General features: G+C 52.8%; 1 protein-coding gene across 3 annotated transcripts in view; it reads right to left on the reverse strand.

Annotated features, from left to right (window-relative positions):
- Positions 1–12,285, reverse strand: part of TIAM2 (TIAM Rac1 associated GEF 2) — a 225,279-nt gene that overhangs the window by 8,256 nt on the left and 204,738 nt on the right. For 2 of the 3 annotated variants that reach the window (XM_032338642.1, XM_032338644.1), the window contains 6 exons: positions 8,138–8,317; positions 6,814–6,861; positions 5,572–5,640; positions 4,871–4,996; positions 3,919–4,027; positions 118–297 (listed from right to left, as the gene is read on the reverse strand). In XM_032338642.1, coding sequence (XP_032194533.1) covers positions 118–297; positions 3,919–4,027; positions 4,871–4,996; positions 5,572–5,640; positions 6,814–6,861; positions 8,138–8,317 — 712 coding nt within the window. The remainder of the gene's footprint in view (positions 1–117; positions 298–3,918; positions 4,028–4,870; positions 4,997–5,571; positions 5,641–6,813; positions 6,862–8,137; positions 8,318–12,285) is intronic. The other variant, XM_032338645.1, reaches the window with a different exon arrangement.

Consider the following 12,285-nt stretch of genomic DNA (forward strand, 5'->3'; position numbering starts at 1 on the left):
TCTACCTAAGCTTAAGAACTGCAGGACGGAGGCAGGTCTGAGACTGGGAAACGAAGCAGGGAAGAGAAGTGGGGCCTCGCAGGCTCGGCGCGTGGCGGCCGCAGCCCACCCTCTTACCGGTCAGGTGATAGTGCTCCTCGCTCTCGTGGTCCGTCAGCGACACGAGCTCCTTGAGCAGCAGAGGGTACTTGAGCACCCTCTGCACGGGCTTGATGAGGTAGGACTCCAGGGTGGAGGAATGCTGCTTCGTGGGATTCCGGGCATCCAGAAAAGCCTTGAAGGCTTTATCAGTTTTAGCTACAAGCAGGGGGATACGAGACCCTTAGGAGAGCACAGCAGGATAAATGAAACCCTACTTCATTTAGTGTTGAATGAAGTTCTAGCTCATCCACTTCTGCAGCCCTCCTAATGGCATTTTTTATAAAAACGCAAATGCTTCAGAGGGTCAGGTGCCCAGCTGTCAGCGCGGATTCAGCATCACAGCTCAGGGGCAAGTCCCATGGAAAACGGGAGTTTATGAGGTTCCCCGTATAATAGCACAGTCTCTACACCAAAGAGGAACACCGAGTTGAAATGTAAGAATGTCTTTCAGGGCATATTCACATGCAACCCCATTGAGAGACTGTCAGAGGTGCCTAAAGAGTGAGTTTCAACCAATTCATAAAGCCACAAAACAGTATCATCCAGACCCTACACCTACCCTGCAAAAAAATCCTATAGCAAAATAAACTAGTAATTTGCCCCCACTGTCCTCACACTGTTAATTTTCTATACACTAGGGACTATCTTGTTTTCTTTTGAAATAAACTGATAAGCAGTGCAGCCTTCTCCGAGGCTTCAGAGACTCCACAGCCCTGACCAGTCTATTCCGCCGGATGTGACCTTCAGACCGCTACGGGCAGGGAAAGCCAGCCGTGTCCAGCGTCTGACGTTATGATGGGGACACCTGGGAACCCAACCCCGATCAATTTTGAGAGAGTGTCAGTGGATGTGTCACTGCTTTGGAGTCCACCTGCTGACACTGCTTAACCATCTGCTTGGAATTCAGCCAATTTGAATGAAATTATACCCATATTGGGGGTTTTGTCACAAAGGCAAAAATCTACACCTTCTAGGAGATGATGTGCCATTTTGAATGTGACCACCAAAGTGGATGGTGGGATGATCCTTCAGAACGGAGCAAAGCGTTGGTGCGCCTTAATTCTACTGTCAGTAAGAAGGTGTTCCTTGAGGAAGTGCTGACGGGAGTCAGATCTCTGCTTAAGCAAGTAGGGAGACAGATTTGGGTTGGTGCTTGTTCCCCTGAAGCACCGCAAGACTCCATTTCTTAACCTGGAGCCTGTTCTTCTATGATACTGTGAAGATCCAGACTGAAACCAAATGGCAGGGTTGCCTCAATGGAACGGCTAAATGCTCTGAGTGCTGGGATAAACCTTGACACGCCTTCTGTGATGCTGTGGAGAGACTGCTGCCTGGTTTTGAGAGAGAAACACTGAAGGGCAACCTTCAGATCCTATTCGTGCCACCTGGAACCGTATAATGACAGACAGAGGAAGGGGTCTGGAGTTCAGCTTGGCTGCTACCACCCTGCTGAGGCAACTAAAAAAGTTCAAGTACAGACCTCTCGCCACATATTGGCCACTGTCACTGTCACAGGAGAGATCCAGGGTTCCCTGGCTTCCAGAGAGCCAGCAAATCAAAATGGGAGAGGATGCATGAGGCCCGCTGTCATTCTAAAGAAAGCACTCAAGTCCCAGGGGAAGTGCTTTTTATCCCGCGTTTGTGTCCAGGGCCCTGCTGAAGGTGGACGTGGCCAGGAGTGGGCAGGCAGACTTCCATCACTCTGAATGCTTCCGAGAGTTCCAAATGCAATGGCCTCCTTCTGGGTGGCAGGCTGAGACCACGGGTATTTCTCAAGGCTCCCCGGTCCCTGGGGCTTTGGATCCATGTTCTTGGGGACAGACCCCTCAGAACCCAACCCCAGGTTAGGGTTAGGGACTAGGGGTATGGCAGGCCCCGTCTGCTGGCTTTGATTCGACCTTTATGGAGAGCAGTGTTGAGGGCTTGGATAAGAGTGAGTGTCAGGCTCTGGGTTGTCATCTATGGGACTGCTGAATGTCCGGGTGGCTTTAAGGGGGCTTAAGGGGCTTCCAGATTCCTCCTACTCCGGAACTCTTTCCAGAGTTCCAAAGACCAGGGTTTCCTTCTGGGTGGCAGGCGAGTCCTCTGGTAGTGCTCAAGGTCCCCAAACCCGGGGCCTTTGGATCCAGGCTTTTGGGGACGCACTCCTCAGAACCCAACATAGGGTTAGGGTTAGGGCCTAGGGGCATGGCAGGACCAATCCGAAGGCACAGCAGAGAGCTGGGGGTGGGGGTGCTGGAATAAGGGCGGGGATCCGGGTGAGCGTCAGGCTCTGGGTTTCTAGCAGAGGCCGCTGAGTGTGGGGGTGGCCTCAGGTGGCCATGCAGCTTTCTCCCGCTCTGAAACCTTTCTGAAGAGCCAAACGGCGCGGTTTCCTTCCGGCTGGCAGGTGCGCCACCCAGTATGGCTCCGGTGTCCGCAATCCCTGGGGATCCGAAGCAAGGCCCTCGGGGAAGGTCCTCTGAGAACCCAGCCAAGGGTTAAGGCCAGGGACTAGGAGCTCGGCAGGATGATCTGCAGAAACGTATGACGTCATCCCGGCGGAGGCTGCGCTCGTTCAGGTCAGGCTCCCCCATTCCCGTGAGAGAATGAGGCGGCGGCGGCGGCCCGGTGACCTTCTCTGGGGCCGGGTCCGGCCAACGTAAGGTGCCTTCGGGGCCAGGTGCCCCGCGGCCCCGGCCCGCGCCGGCACCCTTCACCTTCCCTGCTGTCCCCGCCACCAGAAATGAGATGCCGAAGAACACGCCAGAAACGCTCCGGACAGAGCAGCTTTCCTCTCAGGCGCGCGGCTGCGGGAGCTGCCTCAGCCACAGGACGGCTGCAGGTGGGTGAGGCAGCCTTCCTGATCCGGTGTGACAGGAGCACACAAGGCCACTTGAGCAGCGGATGGTGACAATGGTAACAGTGGCACAAAGCTCCCTACTGAACAAGGTCACGGCTGTCATCAGATCCTCAAATACACGCCCGGGCTGGGCCGCTGACTGGCCGGAGACTGAAAGCCCAGGCACTCGGTGCGCTCGCCGCCGCACGCCTCCAGCCCGCCCGCGGCAGTCCCGCGCATGCGCAGCCTCTCCCACCCGCCCCGCAGCATCTCTCGTGGCCTCGCCCGCTGCGGGCTGGCGCATGCGCAGCCTCTCCTGTCCCACAGCCTCTCCCGTGGCCCCCAGAGCGGGGTCAGCAGTCGGCATGGAGGGAAGACGGCTGAGGTCCACCCAACGAGTCTATCTGGGCTTCCAGAAAATGAAAGGCTTCAGTGAAACCCAATGAAAAAAGACACTATAAACGTGGAGAGATGAAGGGTGCTTCAGGGACAGGATGTGGGCTGTTAATTGTTTGCCTGGTTCCATCAAAAAGGCTTTAACTTTGGTGACCACACTGCTTGGGAGTGTGGTGGTGGGGTCTGCGGTGGAGCCTCAGGCCGAAGACGGTTAAGGAGAAAGGAAGAAAGCAGCATACGTTCTTTCCCATCTACCAGCTTAGGGTTCCCGGTTTTTAGATCAGGGACTTTGGCAAAAAAAAAAGAAAAGAAAAAAATCCAGAGGTAATTCAACAGCCGAGTGACACATGGCTGAGAAACATCTCTGCTCTTGGGACACGTGTTCATTGCTACCAGTAAACTGAAATAAACCGGCAACTTTTTCTTCTAAAGTCTGTCAATTTAAAGGTCAAGAACAGAGTATGATCCATTAAAACTGCACTTATTTCTACTTATTAAATGCAAATTTACTCTTAAGAACTGAAAAAAAAGGCACAACTATAAAGGTATGAGCAACTTACCTCGCTCCAGAACCTTCTGTACTTTAATATGATTAGCACAGAATCCACTGTAGAGTTTAAAATGGTCCGCGTAATAAAGGAAAGAGCCTCCAAGGGAAAAGAGCAATTTCTGGAAGGGGAGGGAAAAGTCACATTGGACATGGTTTAATCAGTGCCTGCTGGCTCTGAGATGGCATCTGACTACTTTGGTGCATCCATGGCACCTGTCTCTCAGACACCAGGGCACTAATGCCGCAGAGAAACCACCAAATGAAATAAACTCAGGACTACCCCATTTTCACAGCAGATTGAGAACGACCTGGCACTCCCCTAGGAGACCTTTAGTTTGATTGAACGCCTTCTGGTAGCAGAGCCTACTGACACCACGGGCACAGGACAAGAAAGTTCTACAAAAATACATCCGGCAAAGTGGGATACGAATGATCTGGGAGGATCATCAGTCAAGCCACCTCTGCATGACTCAGGACAGATGCTTTTGTCTGTATCCTGGCCTGTCCCCCTTCTCCTGTCTTGCACCTTTCCTTCCCCAGAGGGGCTCCTCACCACTCACTGGTGCCCACATTGGAGACAGGGTTTCATCAAAGAACCGCTGACCTATGCTTTTCATCCCAGCATCACATGACCATGAAGATGTGAGAGTAGATGCAGGGTAGGGGTTCCCGCATCGAGCAAACTCCCTACATATGGTTCTGTAGATCTGAGCAAACAGTGTGGTGGACATGCTCAGCCACAGGCCGATTCTACATAAGTTGTGCCGCCCAGACTTCTGACTACCAGAACCACTCAAGATGAAAACATGGCCTGCTTTTACTCCCTGCCAGAGGAAAACAGCACAATGAGAGCGCTAAGTTTACCTTGTCAATGGGCAAGGGACAGCAATTTCTTTTTCAAGGGAGCGTTCTGCACACCACCCATTTATTTTTGCTTAAAACTAAAGTTCAAAAACACTTACTCTGAACTGTGAGGGAGTCTCAAGGCTGTTAAAGTCCGAGGATGCTGAAATCCCATCCTCCAGAGTTTCCAGAAACACCTTTTGAAATTCAAGCATCTCTGGCAAACTTCCAAAAAGTGACTCCATCTAATATGAAGGCCGGGATCAGAAAGAGGGTATTAGCAACGAAGACCCAGAGACCACTCTAACCCCAAGACACAGGCAAATCCCAGGCTGTTCACCAAGAAGCAGACAGAAGGACATCCTTCAAAGAAGGCAGCATATTCACTCCGTGACCTAGTTTATACACAGAATTTTTACAGCTCTGGTTCTAGTAATTCTAAAATAACCTTGTAAGTGGATGTAACAATGGATTCAAATGAATGTAAATGGATTCAAATTAGCAAAAAATGGAAGTCAGTAGAAAAGAACTAATTGCTGAGATTTAACATTAACAAATCATGAATTAAAGAGCGACTTTTGGCCACACCTTCTTTCCAAAAAGGACATTGACTGTGCTGCATGGGTAAACTCTTCTCACTGAGCCTCACATGGCAGAGGCCACATAAAAAGTTTTGGAGGAGGCCACAACTGGGTCCCTCTGATGACCCTTTAGTCCTGGATGTTCTTTGGGGATCAGCGGACAGAACCTCCAGGGAGGTCCACTAATAGGCAAACAGACTGACCTATGTGTCAGGGGACAGGGGGAAGGGACTGATTACCTCATCTTGGGTGAGAAAGGTCTCATTCTGAAGTGGCTCCAAGTATAATTCAAAGAGGCAGCTCAGATCCTGAAAGACAGAGGAAGAGAATCTTTATCACACACGTCTCTGAAAAACCTGAGTTTCCAGCAACCCTAACCACGGCTCCAGACTCCCACCGGCAATGATGGATTTCAAGTCTTCTTGCAATTCATGACCCTAAAGGTGGTTACAATTATTTCTGACCTAATTCACAGACACTAGTAGCCAGTGCACTCAGCAGCTGGAACACCTGTCCTGCTTGGTTCGACAGCCTGGTGGCAGAGCCAGTCTCCGTTCGTGACCAAGGGCAGCATCGTTAATCCCCCTGCAGGGAAGGGGAGTTCTGGCAAGGCACCTCTGTCGGGAGTGACCACACCGGCCAGCTCACCCTGCCTCCTCCTCTGTCTCAGGGAGCATGGCGACAGCCCTGCCGTGGAGCTGAGAGGCGCGGGACAAGATCTGGGAAGCTCTTCAACTTTGGAGTTGACACATTAGCCGAATTTCAAACTCCCGTATTCAGATGCAAGAAAAAGTTTCCAGAGGTTTAGTGCAGTCATGATGTGTACAGTCTAGGCCACATTTGAGTCTCCAGTAAACTGGACTCCAGCAGTACAGAAAAGCGGGAGTGGACAGTGTTCACAAAACTCTTTAGATAATAGGTTTATTTAATAATTTGAAGCCAAGACCAGGATACAACTTTGTAATAGAAAAGGTTTTTTTTTTTTTCTTATTTCATTGATTCTAAAGAATTCTGAGAATGAAAATGCTAGACGTGATTGATTACAAAGTCCATTACTTTGCTCCGTCATTTTACAGTGGAGAAATCTAGACCGGAAGAGCTTTGCCAGAGCCAGAAATCTCCAGGACTCTACGGCACAGGTCCTGGGAGAAGTGGACAGGCCTGTGATGCCCTTTCCTCACCGTCCTTCCCTCACCGTCCTCCACAGTGACTGCTTCAGAGCAGGGCGACGTGAAGAGTTACTGAACCGTATCTCGGCGAACACACCAATGCTGCAAATTCCAAGTCGCATGCAGGGACCAAGGTTAGATGAACAGGAACTAAAATCCCGTGTTAAATGTCAGCCACAAAGAGAAATGACAAAACAAAAGTGGCGTGTGTGTGCGAATCACAAGAGGCACCCGGTGCTGGTTATTGGGTCAGAGACAGTGACGGGCAGCCCTCCTTCCTCGTGCCGGCTGGGGCCGCCCAGGAGGACTTACACACCGGGAGCCGGGAGCACTGAGCCGCGGAGCCAGCCAGCTGCAGCCCTACGAAAACAAAGTGCAGGATTGCTTGCAGAGCAAAGGGTCCTTTCTGTCCAGCTCACCCAGAACATCCATCTCAGTCCTCTGCCAGCATCTCAGCAAAACAACCCTCCCGATGCGGTGGGGCCGAACGGGGAAGCAGAGGCACGCGGTCGGCAGCAATAGAAATTCCACCCTTGCCTCTGTGGTTGAAAGCTCGTGACCACCGTCCCCGGGGGGCCAGAGGGTCTCTGAAGCCTCAAACCACCCAGCGCAGGCAGCTGCTTCGGAAAGGCTGTCACGTTCACGGGATGACCCAGAAGCCGGGTCTGAGCCCCCCGCGCGCAAGTCATCTCCCCATGTGACATACTGGACAGGACGTCATGGGGTAAAGAAAGTCAACTGCCAACTCTACAGCTCTTCTTTCTCCCCGCGGGGCCAGAAGGAGCAGCTCTGGGCAGTCCCACCTGCGAGCAGGCCTTCTGCAGCGTCCAGATGAAATGACGGTGACAGGGATGAAAGGGGAAGCTGAGATTTGCCGTGTGGACGAGGAAGGTGACAGCCGTGTGCACGCACGCTGGAACGCGGGCACGCCCGTCCGAGAGGGACTGGGGGAAACCACCCGAGGCCGTGCCGCCACCCTGAGGCAGAGCCTGGGGGCACCGGCAGCCACTGCCCGGTGCCCTGCTGCTTCCAGCAAACACAGACGGCAGAAGACCCTGGTCTTCCCAGGCTCCAGTGTCTTTCAGAAATTGTTTCTCAAACTACAGACTGGGGTCCTCAGAAAAATAAATGAATTCTTCGGGTACTGAAGATCCTCGCACCTACTACCCCTCTGTACCGGGGTGGGAGCGGCCCCGTGATGACCGCGGCTCTGCGTGGGACCTGTCCCGCAGGGCCACCGCCACCAGGCAGGTCTGGGGGCCTCCCCAACAGCCGCTGGTGAGCAAGTCGTTCCCTGGTTCCTCAGCCCCTGAAGTCATCGCCAGCCCTCTCCCGCCACCAGCACAGACGCCCTTCCCACAGACTGCAGATGACAAACCAGAACATCTGTTTCCATAGCGAAAGCTACCTTGGTAACGCAACGAGCTGAGAATCTAATTCTTCCAAGTCCTCCCAGCTCGCCGGCCCCTCGCCCACCCCCCGGACAGCGATCCGCCGCTTCCAGGAGCAGACGGCTCCGTCAGGACTGCTGGGGTTCCGGGCACATGTGACCCGAGGACCCCCGCCGACAGCCGGCCACCTCGGGGGGTTAGTGGGGGGCACCGAGCGGGGAAGAACACGCAGCACCCTCCGTTACCTTCACGTAGGACTTCTCCGTGTCCATCAGCTCCTGGATGACTTTTCGGAGGCGATCTGCATCGGAGAGGTGACGAGCCAGCGGCCGCGGAGGTGGGTCCCGAGTCCCCCTCGGCCCTTCCATGCCGTCACTCTGCGCGTCGCTGAAGCTCCTACACAGCGCGGCGATCTGTTCTGCACTCTGAGAGGGGGCGAGACGGGCACAGTCGTGAACGGGACGCGCTCCGTGATGACCGGCTCCCCAGCAAGCACGCAGACAGCGTTTATCTCCGCCCGGGGCTCTCTGGGCGACCTCAAGGGGCAAACATAGAGGGCAAATGGTCTCCTTCATCTCAAACGAGCCTGGCAATCATTCCAGAAAATGGTAGTAAAGAGAGGAGCTCAGTGTTGACACATGATGCTTTTTTGTTGTCCTAATAGCTGTCTGACAGATGGCTCTTTCATTCTGAAACCAGCAAACAAGACACAGGACTAGCCGTCGCTTTAATAGACTTGAGGGTGCTCTAAAACCAAGCTGGCGGCTTTCTAAGAGCACGGTGGGGAGCCTTCAGAACGACGTGGCACCACAAGGACTTTAGGATGGCGTGGCCACAAGACGCCCGCAGCGCTGCCCTCAAATCCAACTGTGAGCTCTCACGCCAAGTAGCAGAATGCGAGTCAAAAGGTCAGAGGTGCTGCACGTGCTGGGGACAGGTGTGATGGTAGGGACCTCCCCTACCCTGCGGGTTGCACAGCCCCCTTCCCCAGAAGGGCCCAGAGGGGTGCAGGTGATACAGCAAAACCCAGTGAGTGCCAGAGAAGAGGGATGAACCGGCTTTGTGGGAACCTTTCTGATGATAGTGGGAATGGAATCATCCAGACTGAGGGACAAGCAGGGTGGCTGTCAGTCCCCCCGACAGCACAAGTTCCTACTTGAATTTAAGCACAGTAACAAAAAAACCTTCTCAAGGGGAGCCCGTCTATATGGTCCTGCCCGAGGCCGGGGGGTTGAGGTCTCAAATGTGTCTCCTCCCGTGTGTCTCCATGGGGCCTGCAGTGCCCTCAGATCACTCTCAGGGTCTTCTCACCTCTTTCTCCTTTCGTCTCACGCCCACCCAAGCTCCAGCCCGTCCTAGCACCCACCAGTGGGTGAGCCTGTCCGGGGCAGGGGCCTTTCCCTGGCACGGCCATGAGCGCCCAGCTCAGTGGCCAGGGCCCAGCCGACACTCCGCTCGCCTCCCCACACCACCGTTGCTCAAAGCAGCACGCCCAGTACCAGTGACTCCCCGCCATCCAGCTTTGGCCACCGTCTCTCAGCTAAAACTCTCCCTTCTTCAGTTTAAGTGCCTTCAGGCCTGACCTCTCGCACTCTGGCTGGGGTCAAAAGCTCAACTTGGTACAACCACCTCTTAATGCTCCGTTCACTTTCTTGGGGATGTTTCAGAGCACGAACCGCTCACACGAGTGCAAGGGTCGACCCCAGCGGCCTGAGGCACCCCTGCTACAAACGCTGACACCTGCCAAATGAGAGTGCTCGACACAAAACCGCGATGCTCTTGCCCTCTCTTCTTGCCTCCCTCCCTGCCCTACCGTCCACACTGATCTTCTGGCCAGTCTTTCAATTCAGCGGGTCTCCACTGAGGGCCGTCTCTGTCTCCCGAAAAAACACCGGTCCTGCAGGAGCAGCCAGTACCCTTGCCAAGGTGAGACGCACCGAAGCACAGCCCAGGGCTCGCCGGAAGCCGACCCGGGCTCGTGTGGAGCCAACCGGAGAGGAAGACAACATAAACCAACGGGAGCCACTCTGCAGTGCGCGGGAGGCTTCGGGAAGAGGAGCGCTGACACGGCCCTGGAAAGCACACGTGTTCCAAGGGAGAACCACAAAATGAGCCAGAAGGACAAGGGGAATGAGCCCTTTAATACAGAGCCTGACTCAGCAGAGTGAAAGTGAGGCTCCTCTCCCAGCCAGATGTCTGTGACCAGAACGCCCAGACTCTGGGGCTCTTGAAATACCATTATTTCTCTCATTTTCACATAAATCTTGGTGCAGAAGTTAGATCAACCACATAACAGGCACTAAGCATCCAACTAGGCACTGACCTATATATACAATACAAAATAATTTACTTCTCAAACAGTTCAAAGCATGTGTAAGTATTAATAATTCTCCTGTGATACATGCGTTATCCACAGTTTTGTTTATTAACTGTGAACACCAGCGTTTTTCTGGTAACGCCCGTCAGAAGACATTCATTCTGGGTAAACTTATACCAAAAAAAAAAAAAAAAAAGAAAGAAAGAAAAAGAAAACAGATGTGGATCTTAAGGCACCAATCAAAATGCATCCTGATTTATCAAAATGTCTCACTTAATGTTTAAGACAACCAAATCTTATGACTCATGCCCTAAAAGCCTAATGACAGTAAAAGCCAAACGGAACAGTAAAAGCCAAACGGAACAGTAAAAGCCAAACGGAACAGTAAAAGCCAAACGGAACAGTGCAGCCAAAAGGCAGCTGTTCTCCCGCCGGGGCTGTAAGCGTCATGAAGGAGCAGCACTAGGGCACGCAACCAGACCACTCCAAACCCTGTGCTCCTCCTTTCCAGTGGCTCTTAAACCCGGCCGCACATTACGCACTTGTGCGAGCTTTAAAAAAATACCCAAGGCTGGACCGACTCACTCAGACTCTGTGGGGGGCCCAAGCTATGATTATTTTTTAAAAGCATCCCACGTGAGGCTGGCTGGCGCTCTACCCAGCAGTGCAGCGAGAAGCCTCGACTTCGGCTTCCCAGGAGTGGCGCTGCCTGCAGCCTGATCATGCTGTCCCACGGTCTACAGAGAAAGCCGTGTAAAAGGTATGGGGACTGAGCTCACGGGACAGAGGGAATAGACAGAATCATACCCATGGCCCTGGCAGTCCGGGTCCGGCCCTCCACGAACTGAGCTAAACCACCCAGATAATACTACTACTGAGACTCCCAAACTCACTTAATTGGAAATCTCTATGCTGGTATTTGCACCACAAGCTCAGACAATGTAATTTTGCAATTCTGAAAAATAACAGCTTCCAGGGCTATAGAACCTATATGAAGCTCACATATACTGCACCGAAAAAGATCCGACAAAATGCACCATAAGTTAATGGCAGCTGGTGAGCTTACAGCTTTGCCTTGCTGGGATGTCAAAAATCACACCTAACACTGCAGTGTTAAAATAACGAGACTTTAAAAATAAAGTATCTTGCCATTTTAGAAAATCTGAATTCATTTGAAGAACACTTCTGGTAAGATTAACTGGGAAAAGTGAAGGTTCGTGGAGATTGTGATAGCAAATGCACTTTTTAAGGTGCCATGATGAAGTGCTCAGATGCGACAAAGTCACCTTTCTCAGGCGGCGCAGTTTAGCTACTGTCTGGGGGAGGTGGTGACGATTACTAGGGATCAGGAGGCAGGAACTCTAAAAGAAGACTAATTCTAAAGGTGTTCTTACATCATACCCCTAAGACTCGCCTGTGTGGTTACATTTCAGTTTCTCTATTCGTAGTGACGGTCACCCGCACCAGCTGTTAAAGGTAGAATTCTGGGGGCGCCTGGGTGGCTCAGGTGGTTAAGCGGCTGCCTTCAGCTCAGGTCACGATCCCAGGGTCCTGGGATCGAGTCCGCATCGGGCTCCTTGCTCAGCGGGAAGCCTGCTTCTCTGCCTCTGCCCTTCCCCCTGCTTATGCACTCTCTCTCTCTAGCAAATAAATAAAATCTTAAAAAAAAAAAAAATAGAATTCTCGGTGTGTCTGATGAACAATTTCTAGTAACAGTGACTACTTTGGTTGGCCCGTTTTCAAACCCGACAGTGAAGGGCGTGAAAAGCAGAGGCAAGGTGCGGAGGACCAGCATCCTGTCCCAGCCCTGCCCCCGGTCCTCCACACCATCCTGGGTGAGGCTCATTTCCCAGTCGACTTCCTTATTGCTGCAAGAGAAGCGGCATTACCTATCCCAAGAAGTCACCCCTTGAACTGCCAACGAGGTCCTAGAGAAAAGGGAGCTCACATTTGCTGAGTCCCTGCTGGATGCCAGACAGACAATGCTGGCCAGGGTCCTCCCCAACCTGCCGGCACGCAATCCTCATTGGGACTGAGACGCCACACGAGAGGGGTCGAGAGATGAGGGGTGAGGGA

Source organism: Mustela erminea, chromosome 4 (assembly GCF_009829155.1).
Source record: "Mustela erminea isolate mMusErm1 chromosome 4, mMusErm1.Pri, whole genome shotgun sequence".
In the NCBI taxonomy this organism is placed as follows: Eukaryota; Metazoa; Chordata; class Mammalia; order Carnivora; family Mustelidae; genus Mustela; species Mustela erminea.